Below are 23,675 nucleotides of genomic sequence, written 5' to 3' on the forward strand. Positions count from 1 at the left end.
TTTTAAAAAATATTTTATCTATTTATTTGAGAGAGAGGGAAAGAGATAACAAGAGAGAGCATGAGAGGAGGGCAGGGAGACATAGAAGCAGACTTCCCACTGAGCAAGGAGCCTGACACAGGGCTGGGTCCCAGGACCCTGAGATCATGACCTGAGCCAAAGGCAGATGCTTCAATAACTTGAGCCAGCCAGGAGCCCCAGACTGACCTGCCTTGTATATGGAATGTATTTATGTCACAACCTAATGGATGTACATGTGTGTATAACTGAAGCAAACACGCAATGTAATCTGGTACTTCATATTCACACTTAATGTTTCATTTCTGAGGAGTGTCTTTAAACTCCTGGTCAAAACCATCCCATTGATTTGATGAGTCACCTGTGGGATGTGACAGAGGATTCCAAGATGCATTCTGTACTAATTCAAGCCTTTCTGGATGACCTCATTTCGGTGGCAGACTCCCATCTTTCCAAACCTAAGCAAATACATGTGTGGGATTTACACGGATGGTAGTGCTGTGGAAACTGGCTTTGCCACTTCTGCCTTTCAGCAGAGCAAACTTGGTGGGGGATGTCTTGGTTTCTTTGCCTTCCATTTCCAGCAAGAAGCTGGGAATATCGTACACAGTGGATGAACAATAAGCATCTATTAAATGAATAAATGGCCTGCTAGTCTATATTTTTAGTTCAAAGAGTCATTCGATAGCTCATAACCAGCTAAGAGTTCATGAATGAGAAATGCTCCTGTATCCTCCCTGGGCTCCTGTGCCAGCAGATACCTTGTTCCTGTCTCTGTCTCTCCCCCTGGGTAAGCAAGCCCCCTTGAAGGACCGCCCACTTCCTTCTTCTTTAGACAGACACAAACATACATACACACATACTTAGTATCCAAAGACACTGTGTTCTTTCACGATTTGAATACAGTCCTTAAAGAGGACATCTTTCATCCTGCAGGGATCTGACCTTTGGTCTCCACTGGCAAGCAGTGATAATCTGGAGCTTTCTGATGGAAGGAAGAGGTTGTCAAAACAAATGCGCATAGTCCACAAACATGAGGTTACTAAAGTTGCAAAGTGGAACTGATTTTAGAGAAATTATCAAATACTGGTTCTACTGTACTATCCCAGGAGTTACTAAATCTGTGATTGCTTATAAGGGACTTAGCTAGTTAGCACTTTACTAGAAAATGTCCTGTTTAAGGAAGTATAAGTAACTCCTCTGTCATCTATAACCCCCCCCCCCCATGTAAACAATGGTATGGTTTTGGTTTGTTTCATCAATCCACAGGCTATTAGGGTCATTTGCTTAATTTAATTCATGAGGGAAACCGAAATTATCTTTTATATTTACCATTACATGTTAGAATAGAGCTCAGAAGAATCATGATATCCTCTGCAAGTCAGATGCCCAGTTTTGATGCTGGTTTTGGAATGCCCTGACTAGTCACAACTAGTTAATGTTCTAAGTTATTTTATGGTGCCAGTTAAAAATTAGAAGATTAAGAAAACTGTCAGCCATCAGGGAATGGCAGCCTCTTTAGGGATTTGCAGGGTACCCCTGGCATTTCCACAAAGGACTGCCACAAAAATTACTAGAACTTTGAGAAACACACTACCTGCTCTGGCTGAACTATACAGATTGTGCTATAGGTTTGAAAATTAAAATGTGGAAATTAAGAGGTTTTCTTGGGCTGCTTTCCAGTGGTTATAAAGTCAAACCTCCATTTCCCATAATGATATCAATAAGGAAATGACATTACAGAATAAATAAAATCATAAGAAGAAGCCAATAGGGCTTGAACACAGTGCAACTAATTTACATGAGGTATCGACTCAATGAACTATACTTGGTACTGTTGTTAATAGATTAGTTCAACTAATAACTGCTGATACTTGAAAGTGGGGTGGGTTTTTTTTTTTTTTGAGGGGATTTGTTTTTAAAAAGTATTTTGACCAAGACAAACAGATCTTCACTACATTTTAATCTGTATTAAAAGGCTTAAAAATTAGGGGTACCTAGGTGGTTCAGTTGGTTAAGCATCTGCCTTTGACTGAGGTCATGGTCCCGAGGTCCTGGGATCAAGCCCAGGTCAGTCTCCCCACTCAACAAGGAGCCTGCTTCTCCCCCTCCACTCGTGTTCTCTCTCTCTCTCTCTCATGCTCTCTCAAATAAATAAAAACTTTTTTTAAAAAAAAGCTTAAAAAATTATATATTAAAATTTGAGGCTGAATTTAAGGGAAAATAATTGTTATTTTCTCATTGAAAAAAGGATTCACAAGATGTACTAATAATTCAAGCCTTTTAAAATTCTTTTCCAAAGAAACAGCAGTAAGTAGATGAACTGCTCCTTTGCATGAATATCTTTTGATTTAAAACTGGTATGACACTCATTAAAATAAATGAAAGAATTACACACAATTAGTGAGTTAGTTATACTACAGAGCAGACACTGGCTCTTCACCCACTTGGCATGGGATCCTAAATGCTGAGCTTCTGTGATTTTTTAAAGGTGGTAAACTATATATAATGATAAATTAAATACTGAGAAATAACTAATCAGTAGAATGCAAACAGCATCCTTCAATACCCCAAAGGCCAATGACAAAGTGAAGTTGAAAGAGACAGCTGGGAATATTGATTTCCTAAGAGCACCTGATTGCAGGAAAGAACAGATGGTCTATGGACAATCAAGAGGCTAAGTAAATACACGTTTCAGCATGACATAGAAGGCATGTGTGTTGGGATTTTAAGTATGTAGGAAAGCTAATTAATCACTGTCACCAACAAAATAGCACATGGAAAGACAAGTAATATTCCAGGTAAGCCCAAAGTGGGCAGATTCAAGTCTACCAATTGAGCATGTCAGATTTTTGACCCAGTGGTTTCCAATAATGTTTAAAACCTAAAGGCTTAGGTTATGTTTATACAGCACATTTCTTTCATTTGGGTTCCTGTTCACATGTCAATTTAATCTGAAATTAGTAAGCAGACGTGTTACACAAAGCAATGCAAGTCTAATTAAATCTAACTCAAGATTTAATTCTGGATGTAAGAAATATGCCATATATGACATCCATATACTATCCAAACTGCCTGCCTTTGGGTGACCTCAGGTCACTTGGACAAGTTGCTTAACTTGTTCTATGCCTTGTTTCCCCACTTGTTCTTAACTGTTCTATGCCTCAGTTTCCCCACTTATAGACACAAGATAGCAATGATATCTACCATTCATAGGTGATTGTTTAAGGACTGAACTGCTTACTCTTCATAAAGAGTGAAGAATAGCACCTGGCACATTATAGGGACTTCATCTGTGTGTTAAAGAAATGAACACGACTTTTTAAACCATCTGATTTTCTCCTTGGAGTAAAGTGACATCAGAATCTCTGGGGCTATGAGACTGGACACAGGCTGGAAGTCTGCAGGTTATTCTGATGGCTCTCATTCTATCCAGGCCCTCCTCCCCTGACCACCACCCCCACCCCCACCCCGTGATTCCCACCATATGAACTAGATAACCTCTGAGTTTTTTTCTTTTTTTAAAGATTTTATTTATGGATTCTTGAGACACAGAGAGAGAAGCAGAGACATAGGCAGAGGGAGAAACAGGCTCTCTGCAGGGAGCTCAATGCAGGACTCGATGCCAGGACCCTGGGATCAAAGCCTGAGCCAATGGCAGGTGCTCAACCACTGAGCCACCCAGGCACCCCCTCTGAGTTTCTTTCTAGCTAAAAGAAAAAGAGAATTATTTGATTGAAGACAGTTTTGCAACTCTGCCCTTTTATTTAAAGAAAACTGCCTTCTCCTTCAACAATTATGAAACTAAGATTGATGAGAAGGTCTCAGACATCCCCCCCAGTGGGTATCAAGGCCTGTCACACCACTCATTCATCCTTATTTCAGCCCTCACTTGGTCAAAGAGTAAGTTTAGGAAATCAGTCTATTGGGACACCTGGGTGACTCAGCGGGTGAAGTATCTGCCTTCGGCTCAGGTCATGATCACAAGGTCCTGGATTGAGCCCTGCATCAGGCTCCCTGCTCAGTGGGGAGTCTGCTTCTCCTTCTGCCCCTGCTCTTCTCCTTCTTCCCCCTGCTCATGCTCTGTATCAAATAAATAAATAAATAAAATATTTTTGAAAAGTTTTTTAAATAAAGAAATCAGTCACATAGATGATTGTTTCCATCTTCAAAAAGGCAATCCTTGAACTCAACTAATATAAATTTCTACCTCTAATTTATAGCACTAAACCTTCCTTAGTGTGATTATAACTCCTCGTTCTTTAAAGAGATATAAGGATTGAAATGGAACTGACTTTTGGACCAAAGAGAAATGGAAGAAAACATGAGACAAGATATCTGGGGGTAGGGGGAAAAAAAGAGATGCCCAGATTGCCTACTAAGTTTGTTAAAGAAATGTTCAAAAATAGATTTAGCAGATGTCATGAACATCATAGGCAAAAACTGCCAGGATCCTGAATCTGTAAGTAGAATTGCTAAGGAGGAGGTTGGTAATGAGTCCAAGTTTCTTTGGAATGCCCTAGGCAAAGTGTCACAGGGCTCTGGGGTATCAATAAACATTTTAGGTAATAGTAAACTTACAGCATCACACTCAACAGTGCTCTTGCTGTGTGTATGGCACAAATTCTACCTGCTGGAGGCTCACAGTTCCATGTGGGAAAGGCTGTATCCATGCATGGATGCACTTGTTCTTCTGGGACCCTTTCACACAATACTTAACCTGTGTCCTATCTTTCAGGATCACTTAAGCCGGAAATGCTGCCAAGGAATATGTACTCATTCATTCATTCATTCATTCATTCATTCATTCATTCAGAAAACCAAAACAGATTAAATCTCTCTCCCTTGCAAATACGTTCTTCAGACCTTTTTAAAATAGCACCATGTGAGGACCTGGATATTTGGTAATAGATATCAATGAGAAATACAAGTGATTTGCCACTTTGATTTTGAGAGATGATAGGAGGGGTAATTTTAAAAGGTGAAACTAATTTTCAAATTAGCTCTGGATTTGTGCCACTGGCTTAGGGTATAAAGTCCAAAGCTGAGAAAATGGATTCTCTTTAGGAAAGGGATCCCTGCACTCAGAAGAGCTGCCACGGCGTACACTGTGGGTGGCTTGGGATCGATGGTCAGGCTGAGGGTATTGGGAAAATCATTACAGTACAAATCCACTGATGTGCACTTTCTCCACACAAATGTTCTTTCCCATTAAACTAACAGTAAACTCAGCTCTGGTTTTCTGCTCCTTAACAAGTAATTAGCTGAGTTAAAACAATGATGAAGGAATTAGTTGGAACAAAAAAATGCTATTTTCAAATTCTGCCCATGTATTGCTCTTTTATAGAGAGCTCCATCCCATGTTTCTCTGTTACCCACTCATACCTAAGGCCCTGCTCCCCCCACCATTCAGCAGGTGCTCAGTCAGGAACAGTCCTCAATGCTTGCCTCCATGGTGGTCAGAACCAGAAAAAAACCACCCTTCTAACTCAGGCCATCCTATGAGCCTGGTTCTGGGAAACCTCTATTTATGCTTCTTAGATCACAGCAACAGGAACATTTTTATAAAATGGAAACCATCCCGTGTTGGGTATGCTTGCAGCATAGTTTTGCCCTTTGCTCCTGATGGTGGTTCTGCATCTCAATTTTAAAATATAACCTGCAATTTAAAAAAAGGTACAGGGGCACCGGGGTGGCTCAGTGGTTGAGCATCTGCCTTTGGCTCAGGTTGTGAATCTGGGGTCCTGGGATCGAGTCCCGCATTGGGCTTCCTGTAGGGAGTCTGCTTCTCCTTCTGCCTATGTCTTTGCCTCTCTCTCATAAATAAATACATAAAATCTTAAAAAAATAAAAATAAAAAAATGGTACAGACTTCTGATCATCAGATACACAAGTCCTAGGAATGTAACATACACTGCTCTAAGTATAGTTAGTACCCTACTGCATATCTGAAAGTTCCTAAGAGTAGATCATAAATGTTCTCACAAAGAACAAAAAGTTTGTTAACTATGTGTTATGACAGATGTTAACTAAATTTACTGTCATCATTTTACAATATATATGTATATATATCAAATCATTATATTGTATACCTAAAAGTAAAACAACACCAAGATACCTGACAGAAAAAAAAAGAAAAAAGATACCTGACAGGCTCAGTCAGTAGAGCCTATGACTCTTGATCTTGGGGGTCATGAGTTTGAGCCCCACATTGGGTGTAGAGTTACATTAAAAATAAATAAGTAGGGATTCCTGGGTGGCACAGCGGTTTGGTGCCTGCCTTTGGCCCAGGGCGCGATCCTGGAGACCTCGGATCGAATTCCACGTCGGGCTCCCGGTGCATGGAGCCTGCTTCTCCCTCTGCCTATGTCTCTGCCTCTCTCTCTTTCTCTCTCTGTGACTATCATAAATAAATAAATAAATAAATAAATTAATTAATTAATTAAAAAATAAATAAGTAAAGAGGGTCTTGGGTGGCTCCGTTTGTCTGACTCATTATTTAAGCTCAGGTCATGATCTCAGGGTCCTGGGATGGAGCCCTATGTGGGGCTCAGTGCTGGGCGTGGAGCCTGCTTAAGATTCTCTCTATACCTCAGGATGCCTGGGTGGCTCAGCGGTTGGGTGCCTGCCTTCGGCTCAGATCGTGATCCTGGGATCCCGGATTGAGTCCCGTATTGGGCTCCCTGCGAGGAGCCTGCTTCTCCCTCTGCCTATGTCTCTGCATCTCTTGAGTCCGTGTCTCTCATGAATGAATAAATACATACATACATACATACATACATAAATAAATCTTTAAAAAAAAAAGATTCTCTCTGCCTCTCCTTCTTGCCCCTACCCCTGCTCATGTGCACTCTCTCCCTTTCCCAAATATATAAATAAATCTTTTTTAAAAAATAAAAAGTAAATAAAACAGAGTGTTATATGTCAATTGTACCTTAATAAAAAATAAATTTAAAGAAATGATTTTCTCCTCTATTCTCACCCCACCCACTTTAAGAACCACCTTTTTCTTTCACATGACAAAACCCTAATCAATCATACAAAAACAAAGTTTACACAATGAAACACCATCCTTATAGTGGCTAAGCTAGTCCTTCTTAGCCAACACTCTCAGCCTAAACCACATAACTTATAAATGCAACAAAATACATATTACTAACTCACATTTTCTTTACTCTTTCTGAACTCACACATGACCAAACAATTCTGGCAGAAAACGTGACATGTAGAGTTAATTTTGATTTTAAACCTATTTCCTAAAAAAACAAAACAAAACAAAACCTTATTTTCTATAACATACTTATTTTTTGGGGGGTTAGCCTAAGAGCTTACTGAATAATTACCAACTGTGTTAACTTCGATTGCCTCAAGATGCAAACAAAGTAAAAACACTAAAGAAACATTTTACAATATACTGGACAAGCAAGTTATTTAAAAACTTGACAATTCCTCCTACATAGAGTAAATAAATACACTTGTAAGTTTACATAGTTGTATAGCAAATTATCTGCCATCATTAGCTCTACTAGAATGTTATTTGAAAAAGTAGGATTATATTTCTGACTTTCTTTGCTAGCCTCTTTGTATATGATAGGATTTTATCTGGAGGGTTCTCAATTATTTTATTCACCAACTTTAACAGGTAACAATGGCTTATAAATAAGAAACTACTTAAAGCATTATCTTTCCTTCTGGACTAGAAAAATAATAGTGGGCACCTCAGATCCTTGGTTTTGAAAGTTAAAAACAAATATCATTCCTGACATGCCTGAAACTAAAAACTACTAAAATTATTAGTAATTGTAGAAACATTTGGGCAAAGAAGTAGCCCAGATGTTATCTCAGCAGCACTCTCTCAGATTATGAGGAATTCCTAAAAGATGAATTATTTTAGTGAAACATAAAAATATTGAATACGGAGGCACATATAACTGTTATAATGGTAAAGTAAAATGTAACTATGTTAATAATACAAATTCTAAAATAATGAAATAGGAACCTAAGTAAAATTGCCCTTAGAGCAGAAAAAATTTATCAGCAAGCTGAACACTCTAGTTATGTGGCCAGATGAATATACCATGTGAAATTTAGAAAATAAGGAATTGAGACCCACTGCTAGGTAACACTGTATGTATATTCCATCTTCTAAAGCACATCAAGTCAAGGGAATTAAATAGAATATAAACTAAATGGGAAATGCAAATTTAAGAGGATACCCTCAAATTATGTAAGTTAAGAATAGGAAAAAAGCACCATAAGGAAAAAAATGATAGGACCAAGACAGAAATAGTCATTCCACACATTCTGTGTGGGAAAAAGTCCTTCCCACATTTTTAATGGCTTATTTATTTAAAAATATTTTCTTGTTACCAATGACCTTCAAAAGTTAAATAATAAATTTCTCCTAATGAATTTAGGAATTTTTTCCACTGCAGCCACAGGACAGAACCAGGTTTTATGGCTCAGTGAAACTTCCACAATTTGTCCTTGGGAGGGGTGTATGGGAATGCTCTTTAAGAAAAGTTTTAAGAAACAAATAAACCCAAAAGAATGAGCAAAAGAAAAAAAGAGAGAGACAAACCAAGAAATATACTGTTAACTCTAAAGAACAAACTCGTTGTCACCAGAGGGGAGGTTGGTGGAGGGATGGTTGACATAGGTGATGGGGATGAAGGAGGGCACCTGTGATGAGCTCCAGGTGATGGATGAAAGTGCTGAGTCACTATATTGTACACCTAAAACTAATATTACACTGTCTGTTAACATATTGGAATATAGAATAGAATTAAATGAAATAAAATAAAATGAGGTTTTATAAAATTACAAATCCAAAGTATGGTACCGGGCTTTGGAGGGGGACCTGAAGCTTCAGCTTTATTAGCTTCATTAACAATCTCTGTAAGCAATAAGTTTCTGAAAGAATGATCTCTGCCAGGGAGTTTTATTTGGTCTGGTTTGTAAAGGTGAGATCTTAAAAAAAAAAAATTTAGTAGCAAAGCCCTATGGTGATGGAGTCATGGTGTCACCAAAGGATGTGTCTTACCATACAAGTATCCAGATCTTCCAAACGCTCCATCTCCGTGAGCTCCTCCATCGTGATGACAGAGTGTTTAGCTGGCTTCTCCTCCACCAGCTCAATCTCTATGGCCTCAGGCTCAGGAAGGGTCTTGCCTCGTCTGCTGAAATGGTCAGTCTAAGAGAGTCAAGACGGGTACAAGGAGAAAAGGCACCAGAGGCAAAGGAAGAGCAGGTTAGCAGAATTCTGGAAGATACCTTCCACAAGGTAGCACAGTGAAGGATTCCACCTGTGTGTGGTTAATGACAATTTTTAACACATTCCCACTACAATAACTCACCTCTTATTATCTTTGGAGGGTGGACTGTCTTAAGCAAGAAATTACAAAACCTCCTTTAGTAATTGACAAGAATACTTAGTCTAGAAGAAAACAAGGAGTGTTCTTTTTATTAATTTTATTTTATATTTCCTCTGAAATAATTTATTTCTCTCTCTAATGCTTTAAAAGTATCTAATTAGGAGACACAAGATGTTTCCAACATTCTCAGTTTTTAAAGGGCTGAAAGGAAGGAAATTGCTAACAAAATTGTAATTGCTGCTAGCTTTGTTTTCAGATCATGAATACCATATTTAATAGGATTGATTAATTTCCAGTGTTATGCTCTAGGTAAACCTAAAAAAAATTAATGATAAGAGAATAAACTGGGCTGAAATTAATAAACTCTAGTGTTGAGCTGAATCATCACTAGGAACTTTGATTAACTCTTGTGAAACGATAATTGAGAACCAGTTGACAATACCGTGGAACCTCTGGCTATACTTCTAAAGTTAAATTAGAGAACACATTAATGTAATTGGAATGTCCCTGAAAACAAAATTTCATTTTTTTTTAGATACTATTCCTTTCATATAACAGTTAAGCTAAGCTCTCTCCTTACAATCCAAATCTGCAGAATATTAAAATAAAGCTTACTATAAAAGTGCACCCACAGGGATCCCTGGGTGGCTCAGCGGTTTAGCGCCTGCCTTCAGCCCAGGGCGTGATCCTGGAGTCTCGGGATCGAGTCCCATATTGGGCTTCCTGCCTGGAGCCTGCTTCTCCCTCTGCCTGTGTCTCTGCCTCTCTCTGTGTGTCTCTCATGATTAAATAAATAAAATCATAAAATCTTAAACAAAAAAAAAGTACCCACACAATTCTTTTTTAAATTGAAAAAAAAAAGTCAATATTTTCTGAGTACATTCTTTAAAGAAGGACACATGTTAAAAAAAAAAAAAAGCGGAAAATTCAACCCTTCAGTGTGGTGCTCATGTACGGTCACGTTGATATAATATCATGTTGAGGGCATTTTGAGGTGGTCCTTGCAGCCTTGGGTTATGGAGAAACTGTTTCTATAAAGCATGCTCCATGGATGTTGTGTCTGCTTATTTAAAAAAGGAAAAGTCTGACTTGGGAGCTCTAAACAATAACATAGCTCTTTATTGTGCCATAAGCTAGAAGCTAGTGATTCTTAGATTCTCTGTGGGGAGGAACCAGTTTTTTATATTTCCAGTTTGCCACAAACCGATAGAACTGGTGAAATACAATAAAAATGAAACTTTAGAGAAATAACTGTGTTTGTGTATTGTGGCCATCTCAAATTGCTCCAGAATTTTCTCTGTGTTTCCTCTTGCCTGTTGACCTAACCTTGTCAGGTGCCCATAGGTTCGTGGGGCCAGCTCCAACCCATGGGCAGCATTTTGATGGCACTGCTCTAGACGCCTGTCCTACCTTTTCAATTTTAGAGGACAGCCTATGTATTTTTCTAAAATGAGTTTTTCAGAATATTCATGTTGCCTGCCTCGTGGAAAAGAGGCAGCTACTGTTGCTCTCACCGTGGTGTTTTCTGGCGTCACCAACAATTCAATGTCATAAAACTGGCTATATCCAGCCTGTAATTAACCTGAAATGTTTCTCTGGGGAATATGTCATAACTTGCTTGAGAGATTCCTATCACATCACATTGCTACAATGTTCATGACACAAGATGTAAGGAGTAACAAAACTTTCATAGGTGCCTCAGAGGACTTCCTAAAGTTAAAAACACATGAAGTGTCTGATATATTTTTTATATGCACAGTATTGGAAGTAAAGTCTCCTACTTTGATAAAACCAGTCTCTAGATGAAGAAAATTTATTTCTTCACCTCAGTTACATCCAAGAGGCCTGGCTGGGCACTCGGCAGCTATCAATCCCTAGGACATGTCCATTTTACCCTTGACTTTCTTTGGACTCCAAATATTTCATTCCCCTCACCCCATGTTTTCAAGAATAGTCCATTACCAAATTATCATATCAGAGAGCAACAAAACAAGCACACAAAAATTAATCGTAATTTTCTTAATTTTAGATCTCAGCCTCAGCATTATTTCATACCAAAACCTTTGACCAGCAATATAAATCACACAACAAAACTTCTCAATACAATTACTTCTCCTTTCCCCTTCTATTCCCTCTGGAGAAGTTCTAACATGTTCTATATTTGGAAGCACTGTAGGAGGGAAAAGCAGGATCTTGGCCCATAAAGTTGCAAAAGAGTAAAATGCAGGAAAGAAGCCACATCCCCATGTTGGAGCCTGCCCTGCTTCACAGCAGCCCACAACAGGAAGTCCCACTCAAGATGTCCACCACACTCACCAGTTTATGATGGCAGTGTGAAAGTGCATCCAGAATTTCATCCACAATCCGATCAGACAGGAAGGAGGCCACTGTCAACTTCACTTCACTATGTGAAAAACAAAAGTACACAGTGACATTTTAATTTGTATGGAAAAACATCACCCACCCTTGATGCTATGCTGTTGATAAGGTCAACTGCGATTCTGCTTCTGTCTTTGAAAATGGAATAGAAGAATGTGTGAACAGGGCTAAGGATTTCCAAAGATAAGCTTTAAGTGCTGCCATAAACACACAGGTAATAGATTTTCTTTACCAATTTCAACCTGCCTCTGCAATCTCAAAACTCAAGATTTAGTGGAAGAAATGAAAAACACCTGGGTAAAGACAAACTTAATGGGAACCACATGTACCATGTTGTGAAGAACAATTCTTCCATTGACAAAAAGGAAAACAAACCCAGGCTGGAGTAAATTAAGAGAGTCTGATTGTTAGACTTTGGTTATTACTTAAATATGCATTTCCCCCCATCTTAAAAAAATAATAAAAAAAAAAAACCTCTACCGACCAAACGGTACCATACTCAACTGCTTCTGCTTGTACTCCTCATCTTCCTTCAAATTGCTACAGATTCACTGTTCTCCTGCCTTTTAACAGAGGTTAGGGAAACATTCAGTTTCTGTGCCTCTCACCTGACCTGAAGAAGGGGTCTCGACGCCAGGAAGGAACCCGCTAGCTAGTTTTGGGGTTTTCACTGATTAAGAAGTCAGCCATAAAGGTCTCACTCAGAGAGCTGTTTTTTTAGTCTGCATTGTAGTTATTGGCTATTTTCAAGAATTCAAACTCCACTTAAGTCTGTTCAGTCTGAATAATCCTACCTAAATGCACATATGCACAAATAGACACAAATGCACAACACTTTTAAAAGTGAATGTGCTAGAGAGATACCCACACTCCAACATAGCCTTTTAAAAGTTCAATCTGCTTTTGAAGTCAAGAATTTTAAATATTTTAAAGCAGGGGAAGGGAGTTATCAAAATAAAATTATTTAATCCTAAAGCTAAGGTTGAAAGTCTGTTTGTGTAACAGGGGGAAAAATCTTTTTAACCTAAAGGCAGTAAATTTGCATTGAGATTTTTCCACCAAGGCAGATTTCAGATGGCAAATCAGAAAAATGGAAGCACCAAGTCTTTGATGTCTACATTAAAAATTTTCCTAGGCTAAAGATAAAAGGATGTTTATTTAATTCCTGCCTCTGAAACAAGGTTTCAGTAGCTATTGGATTTATCTAACACTTTACTTCTTTATTCCCCAGCGGTCCACTGATAAGATTCACCTGGGTCTCATTAAAAATACAGATTAAAAAAAAATTAAAAAAAAATACAGATTAGTAGGTCCCACTCTAAACCTGGGATGGGGGGAAAATTAGAAATCTCATTTTGACAAGTACTTCCTCTCATTTTTTTAAGGCATGTTTGGGAATTTTACTTCCTCATAAAACTATAGAATCTGTCATTTTATTTCTCCTTCTCTTCCCCACCCCCTCTGAGTTGGGGAAGGGTAGTTTATCTGTTTCAAACTGTAGCACCAAAAAGATCCTTTAAAATCACACACACACACACACACACACACACACACACACACACACAAGTTTCAGGACTGTTCTATCATTTTGTTACTGGATATTATGCTTCTTTATTGAACTTCCAAACTGTAAACTTTTTAGAGGAAATAATTCCACTCAGCCTGCGTGGGCACAGCTGCATCTGACCGTATGCACAGGTGTAGCCATGCATATTTTCACTCATTCCATCAGTGCTCTGTATAATGCATTATAAAAAGCCAAGCAAGGAGTTAATGAACACAGAAGTGATTCACTGATGACAGGGGTTCTAGCCTGCTGCTCACTTCTCAGAATGTGCCCATCTTCAGAAGAAGTGAGCATATCTGCCAGAATCTGGAACTCTAGTAAAGGCATTAGAATCTGATCCACTGGTAGTTCAATCCAATAGGATAGAAGAATGGTGGCCAATACAATTTTTTTCCCTCAGTACCTAAGGGGCTTCAATAAAAATCCTAAAACTACAGGTTACAGAAATATGTAAGTATAATCTAGTCAGGGCTAGAGTGAATAAAATCACTGATCTATGGGGTCCTATAAATCTTCTAAATGTCCTTTCATTGCTTAAAGTCTGTCAAATTATCTTATCATTCAGCTGAGCTGGCCCTAGAATCTCTTATTTGTAGAAATCTACACACACACACACACACACACACAGGACAGCTGTACCTGAGACCAGACACTGTCCCATCCCTGCAGAATTCCTCAACCCTCAAAGTTCCATGACCTAGCTTCCAAATCTACATTGTACTATGATTTTTGGCTTATTTTAACTCTCGTTTTTCTCATAGGCTCTCATTCAGCTACACATCATTCAGTATGCTCCCAATTCTTCAGATAAGAGCTAGGGTTTGGTTTGGTCTTGTTTGCTTATCTAAGTATTTTATTGAGTTAAGAGGGGAAACTTAAAATATTTCTGAATATAGTTTCTAGTCTGCAGACTCCCCAGTTGAGAAGAACTGAAATTGATGAAGTATCATTCAGACTGGTAAGCACTCCAGAGTTTCTATATGGGAATCCAAGGCAGTTTGTTTGATGATCACATCCTTCTCAATGTTTGTATCTTGGCGTATTTTTCAAACTTTGCCAAGCACAAATCTATGTTGATGCTCCAGAGCAGCATTAGTACGTACACTGTTATCACAGACCTACCAAAAGAACACAGGAGGAAAACATGGTGAGGCCACAGTGGGCCTCTTTGCCTATTTAGAGACTGTGCATTTGCTCAGAACAGCACAGTGGCAGAAAGCAAACTTCAGGGTAGTAACTTTTAAAGGTGGAAGATAAGCTTCAGGAAGAGAAAAAAGTGATTATAAACATATACATGCCCTCTCCCGCCGGTTAAAAATAAAACAGTTAAGAAGATCAAGTAACTAACTGTATGCTCTTCAGGAACACAGGCGTATTTGTGGTCACCTTATTTTGGAAATGTATAAACCTATGTGTTTACGCACAGCTCTATTTAGATACAGTCACTGCATATTAGACATGTCCACCACGTTCTATACGGAGAGAGCCAACAATAACACTCTTCACAGCTGCCTGCCCTGCATTCACAGAAACTATGGAACCTTGGTTTCTCGACATCATAAACCCACCTAATTTTGTTAAGGATATCGACTCCAGATTGCTCCAGCAGGACGTTTTTAACAAAGGTTCGTGGAATGGAAATCTTTTCAATGCTGGCATGAATCAAATCTTGTCGAATGTGTGCTTTTTTCATCACATTTGGACAAAGATTCTCGGCGGCATCGACCATGGACTCTAGCAACACCTGTAATGAGCACAAGTGGAGGGCAGAGGTGACAAGGTAGTAGGGGTGTGTGTGGGAGGGAGGCAAAAAGCTGAGAGCTGGTTAGGTGTGACACTGAGCCCTCAGAGCCCAGGGACACAGCAAGGTCCTGGAGCATGACCAAGGAATCTGAGTCACTCCAGGGCAACCTGGGCCTGTTGGATGATCACGGATGTCAGGTTATCACTTTATTTTTTCTTTTTTTTTAAGATTTTATTTATTTATTCATGAAAGACACAGAGAGAGATGCAGAGACATGGGCAGAAGGAGAAGCAGGCTCCCTGCGGGAAGCCCGATGCAGAACTCAATCCCAGGACCCCGGGATCATGACCTGACCCAAAGGCAGATGCTTAACTACTGAGACACCCTGGCACTCCAGGTTATCACTTTCGATCACCCGGCAGATCCACCCAAGATTTGGGCTGGCACCTGAAATGTCACGGTGTGCCAGCTGCGCTTAACAACAAGGTGCTCATGAGAAGATTAAAGAAGACACATATCAAGCCTTTGTATGCCAACTGACCACACCAGACTGTTCCCCCTGCTGCCAGAAAGTAAAGTTACAGAAACCCCTAGAAAATATATCAAACTTGAACTCGTTTGATTTTGCAAATCACAGAAATTCCAAACTGAACCCTTCAATAGCTCTATCAAAACATCAGTAGTTAAAAAAAACAAAACAAAAACAAAAACAACCCACAGATCTATGCTTTTAAAAGAAAAGCTTCAGTGCTAATAAAATTGAAATTGTTACAACATGGAACAGCATGAATGGCAAACAAAAACATTTACTGGGCACTTGACAAACAACAATCAAAACTCTAGAGTCTGCAAAATGTTTCTGCACATTTTATCCTTCTGATGTCTGTGAAGAGGTGAGGTGCTTTTCATGTGATCACCATTTTGAAGTTGAAAAATGTGAGTGAGGGGAAGGGAAAGAATTTGCCAGAGATGGAGGACATGGCTGGGAAGTATGAGAAAGGGCATAACCATCAGTGTGAGACCTCAATCCGAATCCTAGCTGAGTGACACCGGACTGTACGGATTTCCCAATTTTACTTTCCTCGTGTATCAAATGGCAAATATAAAGTTCTTGCCTCCTCAGATTATTGAAGATAAAATACATTACACATGTGAAGTATTCAAGATAATGCTCAGCACACAATAAAAATTCAGTCTGTCACAGATATTATGAATCTGTTTCCAAAGACACTACTCTCACTTCTCTTCTGCTTCTGGAAGCCAGCGGTGTCCCATTACTGTTCCGGTGTGAACGAGGACTACCGAGGCAGGATGATGGCCCGACTGGCACAGTGCTCTGTCTGCTTGTATGTACAAGCCCGTCCACTAGTAAAGCCTATCATTCTACTGCAGGATGAGCAGCAGAGCAGCAGGATGTTTATAATGATCTTGTAGAAAACCAGAGAGGACAGGGAGGAGGCAGCCACCTGAAAAGTATTCAAAAGCAACTCACATTTTGACAGCCCTTTGTCCCTATTATAACTCTAATTACTGATATCACACATTATTCCAAGAAAGCGGCAAGCAATGCAAATAAGTCCAGTTTAAGACCAATTATTTTCCTCTTTAGCATTAGAATAAACACACTCTGGCCCAGACTATGTAGCATCCAGTGCTCCTGATAAGATAAACCTCAGGTAACAACATGCTATTTAGATTGTGTTAAATTCATCAATGAGGTTTGTGATTTTCGGGAAGGTTCCCCTGCATGACAGAACAAGTTTGGCCAGAATGAATCTCACACCTAGAGAGGAGACCTGGCTTCTAGACTAGCCCCTGACATGAAATGTCTGTGGAATATTATCACAGAATAACTTTGCAGATCTCTGCACTCTTGCTACAACATTATTTCTCAGGCCTCTTGCTGCTCTATAAATTGATAACTGCATGACTTCAAGCCTGGAAGTACAATGGAATCTTAGCCTGCCCTCAGCATTTGATTCAGTAGCTGCTTTGTGGCGAGTCCCCTGCCACTCCCTCTAGTCCAACCACTGACCAACATGACAACACAGCACTTTATATTCCACCAGAGAAGATCATCCATGGTATCCTTTGATCCACATAACAACTTTCTAAAGTGAAGGCTGATTTTCACAAACCCATTTTATAGCTAAGGAAATCGGGTCTTGGAGAAGATAAGTGACTTGCTTGAGCTCACTTAGCTGGTTAATGGAACAGGTTAGACGGGGACTCAGATCTTCTGTTTCCTACTCTGGCCACCCTACTCCAATGCCCCTGTCCATTGCCCAGAGGAGCCTTTTCCTCTTCCTTTTAGTAACCTACAATTTTCATCCCATTCCCTTGGGTCAGTGGTACCTGAGGCTACCATGGTAGACTTTCTGGTAATGGGGTTGGTAGAAAGGGGAGAAAAAATGTCAGGTAAGTCTGCAATGGAGCCTCTGACTACTTTGTATCTAGCCCCCAGTGCAGGTCCTACCTAGCACAGCATCTCCTTCCAAATATCATGGCCTTCTGCATACCAAACCATACTCTAAAATCCGTCCTTCCCACGGCTTCAAAATACTACCTACATTCCAACCATTCTCAATCAAATGTTTATCTATAACCACCTACATAATCCATACAATACATACACGATGCAGTCTGTTAACCATTTTCATCTGCATTTTCTACCACGGAAAGGTCAATTACAACACATTTCATCCTACCCTTACCCTCACCTAAACAATAACTACAATGGCAAAATCAACCATGCTCACAAAGTTTTTATTGTGATGGTACTAAACGAGACCAGAAATTTGAGTCTCCTTAGACTCGACCCACCTTAACTGTATCGACCACATCTACCTCTAAAACATGTTAAATTTACTCCTACATGCTTCCTCAAAAGCAGAAAGATGTCAGAATATTATTCATTAGCACAGAATAGAAATATCTGATGACTGCTCAATTTTCTGGCCTCATTTCTTGTCCTATGTCTATATTCCCTGTGTAACTATTCCCCTTAAATTAATTGGCAGCTCCCCACATGATGGCCTGGGCTCTGCTCCCATGCTTTGCACACATCGTTCTCTTGGCCTAGAACCCTTCTTTTCCCCCTCTATAGCCAGAACCCTTCCACACTCAGCTCTGCTCAAACATGACCTCTTTGAGGAGATCTTCTTGCTCGTCTCCCCTTACACCCTTTACACCTTTACATGACATCCTTTGGGTAATCACCTAGCATCTGGTGGGGGGACCTCAGAAATTACATGTGTCATAAATAGTCAAGAATGTAGCATCTTTTAACCATTTGGGGATGAAAGAATCCCTCTGAATCTGATGAACACTCATCCAGAAAAATTAGTATAAAATTTAGTGTGTAATTTTAGAAGTTCATGAAGAGCTAGAGGCACCAGACTCCAGATACACAACTTGGACCTGATGGCAATTGGGAAATTCTACCCCTTATTGCCAGGGCCTACCGCACTTCTTGGAACAATCTCTAGAAAACGTATAAAAAGTATTACAAGCCCAGGGACTCAATGAATATGGGTACTAAACAACCCATCTTTTCTCTCCTAATCTCTCTCTCTGTTGCATTGGTTTATCTACTACCATCCTAATTATGAGAAGTCTTAGTATATGGTAGGGCAAAACTATCAACTATTTTGTTCTTCTTCATAAGTGTCTGAGCTATTTCTGAGCTATTTTTGAGAATTAGCTTTGTCAAGTTTTGTTAAAAATCTGTTGGAATTTTTATTGAATTACATCCCATAATAGAGGAGTTTGGGAAAAACTGCCATCCAGTGATACTGTCTCTTCTACCCATAAACATGACACATATTTTACTTTGTTTTAGACTTTCTTTAAAGACCTTCAACCAAGTTTTGCAATTTTTCATCACTGAGGTATTATACATCTTTAAGATATTCTTAGGTACCTTGTATTTTTCTGTTGCTATTTTTTTTTCCAAAAGATTTTATTTATTTGAAAGAAGAGAGAACAAGCACGAGCCACAGGGAGGGGCCTACGGAGAGGGAGAAGCAGACTCCCTGCAGAGCAGGGAGCCCAATGTGGGGCTTAAGCCTAGGACCAAGTGAGCCACCCAAATGCCCCAATAATTAACTATTTCTAATGATTTTTTAAAATTAATTGTTGCTGATATATAGAAATGCAATAGATTTTTACATATTAGTCTATCTCCAACAACTTTACAGTACTAATCCTAATAACATAGCTGCAGACTCTTTTGGGGTTTCTATGTAGACCACCATAAAATATGAAAATCAGAATAATTTTTCTTTCTTTTTAATCCTTATAATTTTCATTTCTTTTGTTTGTCATATTGCACTAAGAACTTTAATATAATGAATAGAAATGGTGATAACAGAATCTTTGCCTTATTCTTGATTTTAAAGAAAATGTTTTTATTTTTTCCCCCAATAGAAAAATTCCAGACCTACAGAGAAGTTCAAAGAATGGGTTAATCTGTATCCTTCTCCTAAAACTTAGAAATTGCTAGTAATTAGCAGTATTTGCTTTTCTCTCCCCCCTGGGTCATTTGAAAACAAGTTGTAGGCATCAAGACTTCCCTCCTAATTTTCAATTATTAGATTTAGCTTATTATTTTCCACCCTTTCCTTACTTCTGATACTGGCATTTAAAAAGACCATGTATTTCACTCTAAGCTAGTTTAGCTGAATCTCAGAGGCTCTAATATTACTATTAAAATTACTATTTAATTCTGAGTATCTTATTTAAAGCATACTTTCCCCTTTGACCACTGAGTTGTAAGAAATTTTAGGGGCATCTGGGTGGCTTGGTTGGTGGGCATCCGAATCTTGATTTCAGCTCAGGTCATGATCTCAGGGTTGTGGGATTTAGCCTCATGTCACCTCTGTGCTGAGTGTGGAGCCTGCTTACGGTTCTATCCCTCTCCCTCTGCCCTTACCCCATCGTGCTCTCTCTCTCTCTCAAATGAATGAATGAATGAATGAAATTTCTCAAATTTGTAAACAATTGGATTTTTGCCTAAATTTTCTTTTAATTTTTAATTTGTTTGAAATAGGACCAGAGAACACAGTTTATGAAAACTGTTGTGATGTTACGACCTCATTGGCATTTTTCATAAATATTCCAAGTATCCTTTAAAAAATTAATATTATTCTAGTCCACTTGATCAGAATTGAGAATTCTGTTGTTCCAGTATCCTCCTCCTTTTAGAACTTAACCTAAAATGTTTATTTCTTTAATATATTATTATTCTCTATCCTTTTAAAAGTACGATACAAATTGTATATTAGTTTCAGGTGTACAATACAATGATTCAACAATTCTATACACTTCTCAGTGCTCATCAAGGTAAGTGTACTCTTAACCCCCTTTACCTGTTTCACCCCTTCTCCCATCCACCTCTCCTCTGATGACTACTAGTTTGTTCTCTGTATTTAAGAGTCTGTTTTTGTCTTTTATTGTTTGTTAATTTGTTTCTTAAATTCTAAATATGAGTGAAGTCAGATGGTATTTGTCTTTTTCTGATTGACTTATTTCACTTAGCATTATACACTCTTAGCATTATACCCTGTTGTTGCAAATGGCAAGATCTTATTCTTTTTATGGCTAATATTCCATTGTATGTGTATGCATGTGTGTGTATGTGTGTGTGTATATATATATACATATTTAACTATATATGTAACTATATATTTAACTACATATTTAACTATATAAATATATTTTTTTTTAAACTTTTGAGGAATCTCCATACTGTTTTCCATAGTGGTTGCAGGAGTTTGCATTCCCACCAATAGTGTATAAGGGTTCCTTTTTTTCCACATCCTCACTGATACTTACTCCTTGTCTTTTTGATTTTAGCCACTGTGTCAGATATAAAGTGATGTCTCATTGTGGTTTTGATCTGCATTTACCTGATGATTAGTGATGTTGGGCATCTTTTCATGTGTCTGTTGGCCATCTATCTTCTTGGAAAAAATATCTATTCAGGTCCTCTGCTCATTTTAGTTGGATTATTTGTTTTTGGCATTGGCTTGTAGAAGTTCTTTACATATTTTGATATTAACTCCTTATCAGATATATCAGTTAGAAATATCTTTTCCTGTTCAGTAAGTTGCCTTTTTGTTTTTTTGGTGGTTTCCTTTGCTGTGCGAAAGCTTCTCATTTTGGTGTAATCCCAAAAGTTTAACTTTGCTTTTGTTTATCTTGCCTGAGGAGACATACCTAGAAAATGTTTCTAGGTATGTGACCAAAGAAATTACTTCCAACACTTTCTTGTAGGAGTTTCATAGTTTCAGGTTTCACATATAGGTCTTTAACCCATTTTGAGTTGATTTTTGTGTGTGGTATAAGAAAATGATCCAGTCTTATTCTTCTGCCTGCAGTTCTCCAGTTTTCTCAGCACGATTTGTTGAAGAGACTGTCTTTTCCCTATTGTACATTCTTGCTTCCTTTATCATAGATAAATTGACGATAAAAATGTGGGTTTATTTCTGCACTCTCTATCCTTGTTCCATTGATCTATGTGTCTATTTTTGTCCACTACTATACTGTTTTGATCGCTACAGATTTGTAGTTTATCTTGAAATCTGGGATTGTAATGCCTCCAGCTTTGTTCCCTGAAGACTGCTTTGGCTAGCAGCAATGTTTTGTGGTTCCATGAAAATTTTAGGATTATTTGTTCTAGTTCTGTGAAAAATGTTGGTATTTTTGTGGGGACTGCATTAAATCTGTAAATTGTTTTGGGTAGTTTGGGCATTTTAGCAATGTGGGTTCTTCCAACCCATGGGCATGGGATATCTTTCTATTTGTTCATGTCATTACTCTATCATTACTTTTTAAATGTATTTGACCAATTAGGGTAGTCATTTTCAAAGATTTCTACCATAACGGTCAATTTGTCCATTTCTCTTTATTTTTTTTTTAATTTTTTTTTCCATTTCTCTTTATAAATATGTCCACTTACCATGAAGCCATAGGATTAGATGCATATACATTTGAAATTATGTATTTCTAGTAAATTGGGTCATTCAATGATCTGTTTTATTTTCAGTGATGCCTCTTCTATTGTATCACTAGATCTGGATGGGAGCATTCCTCTGGTGTGGAACTAAACCCTTGTATTCCAGGGTGGCTAGGTTCATTGTCACCTGCCTATGCCAGTTGCTGTGAAAAATCAAAAATAATCTCCAAGACGTCCTAATGCCCTTCTAGGTGTGCAATATAGCCCCTAGTTTTGTGCCTCTGTTTCAGTGGTTACATGAGAAATTTTAACATGGATACTCTACTCCCTGTCTAAAGCAGCACTGTCCAACAGAACTTCCTCAAATGATCAGTCCTGACCAAGAAAGGAGCCACTAGTCATACACAACTAGTGAGCACTTCAGACATGGCTATTGCAACAGAGAAACTGAATTGTAAATTTTCAAAATTTAAATTTAATGTTAATTAATTTAAATGTAAATTACCACACTGGACACTGCAGGCCTAATGGATGGGGATGTCTTAAATCTTTTCTGGAATATGACTGGGATATTAAACTGTTCTTCCTCATTCCTTATTGATTTAAATACCTGCTTCTAGTATTTTATTTCTTCTTAATTTTATAGCACAAACTAAGCATTAAAACTGTTGTTTAGGGATCCCTGGGTGGCGCAGCGGTTTAGCGCTTGCCTTTGGCCCAAGGCGCGATCCTGGAGACCCGGGATCGAGTCCCATGTCGGGCTCCCGGTGCATGGAGCCTGCTTCTCCCTCTGCCTGTGTCTCTGCCTCTCTCTCTCTCTCTGTGTGACTATCATAAATAAATAAAAATTAAAAAAAAAAAGCTGTTGTTTATAGTCAACGTTTCTCTTTACCCACATTTGGTATTTTTCCTGCTTGTTATTCTTTATTCTCTGACCTTCTTTCTTTGATAATTTTTCCTTTGTCCTAAAATATATCTTTTCTTTTAAAGATTTATTTTAGAGAAAGAAAGAGAAAGGGAAAGGGGGCAGAGGGAGAGAATCTTCAAGCAGACACCTGCTGAGTGTGGAGCTGGACGCAGGGCTCAGACTTACAACCCTGAGATCATGACCTGAGTTGAAATCAGGAGTGGGATGCTCAACCCACTGAGCTACCCAGGTGACCCAAAAGTATGTCTGGCTATTTATTCAGTGTAATCTAGTTACATTAAACTATCTCAGTTTTTCTTACATGAAAATGCTTTCATTTCATCCTCATTCTTAAAAAATAGGTTTTATTTTATCTATTGTTCTTGGTTCACACTCTACATTCTCTCAGAAGCACAAAGATATGCTTTTCATTGTCTCTGGCTTCCACTGGCTGCTGATTTGAGACTGTCTGGTCGGTCTTAATACTGATCTTTTTTTAATAATATGGCTTTTTGCTCCCTCTGGCTTCTTGCAATATTTTCTCTTTGTTCTCAGTGTTTTTCACTTTTTGTTAGGTGATTCTAGACATGGATTTGCTTTTATCTGACATGGGTTTCACTGGATTTCCTGAATTGAAAGATTCTGGTTTCTCATCAATGTCTGAAATTCTCAGCCACCATTTCTTCAACTGTTGGCCTTTTGCTGTTCTCTCTTTCCTTCTGGAAATC

At 38.6% G+C, this 23,675-nt stretch overlaps 1 protein-coding gene across 5 annotated transcripts in view; it reads right to left on the reverse strand.

The window, feature by feature from the left end:
* Positions 1-23,675, reverse strand: part of CARMIL1 (capping protein regulator and myosin 1 linker 1) — a 312,575-nt gene that overhangs the window by 54,904 nt on the left and 233,996 nt on the right. For all 5 annotated transcript variants that reach the window (XM_072813988.1, XM_072813987.1, XM_072813985.1 and 2 more), the window contains exons 27-29: positions 14,907-15,082; positions 11,709-11,796; positions 9,062-9,211 (exon numbers count right to left, since the gene is read on the reverse strand). In XM_072813988.1, coding sequence (XP_072670089.1) covers positions 9,062-9,211; positions 11,709-11,796; positions 14,907-15,082 — 414 coding nt within the window. The remainder of the gene's footprint in view (positions 1-9,061; positions 9,212-11,708; positions 11,797-14,906; positions 15,083-23,675) is intronic.

Source organism: Canis lupus, chromosome 37 (genome assembly GCF_048164855.1).
Source record: "Canis lupus baileyi chromosome 37, mCanLup2.hap1, whole genome shotgun sequence".
NCBI lineage: Eukaryota > Metazoa > Chordata > Mammalia > Carnivora > Canidae > Canis > Canis lupus.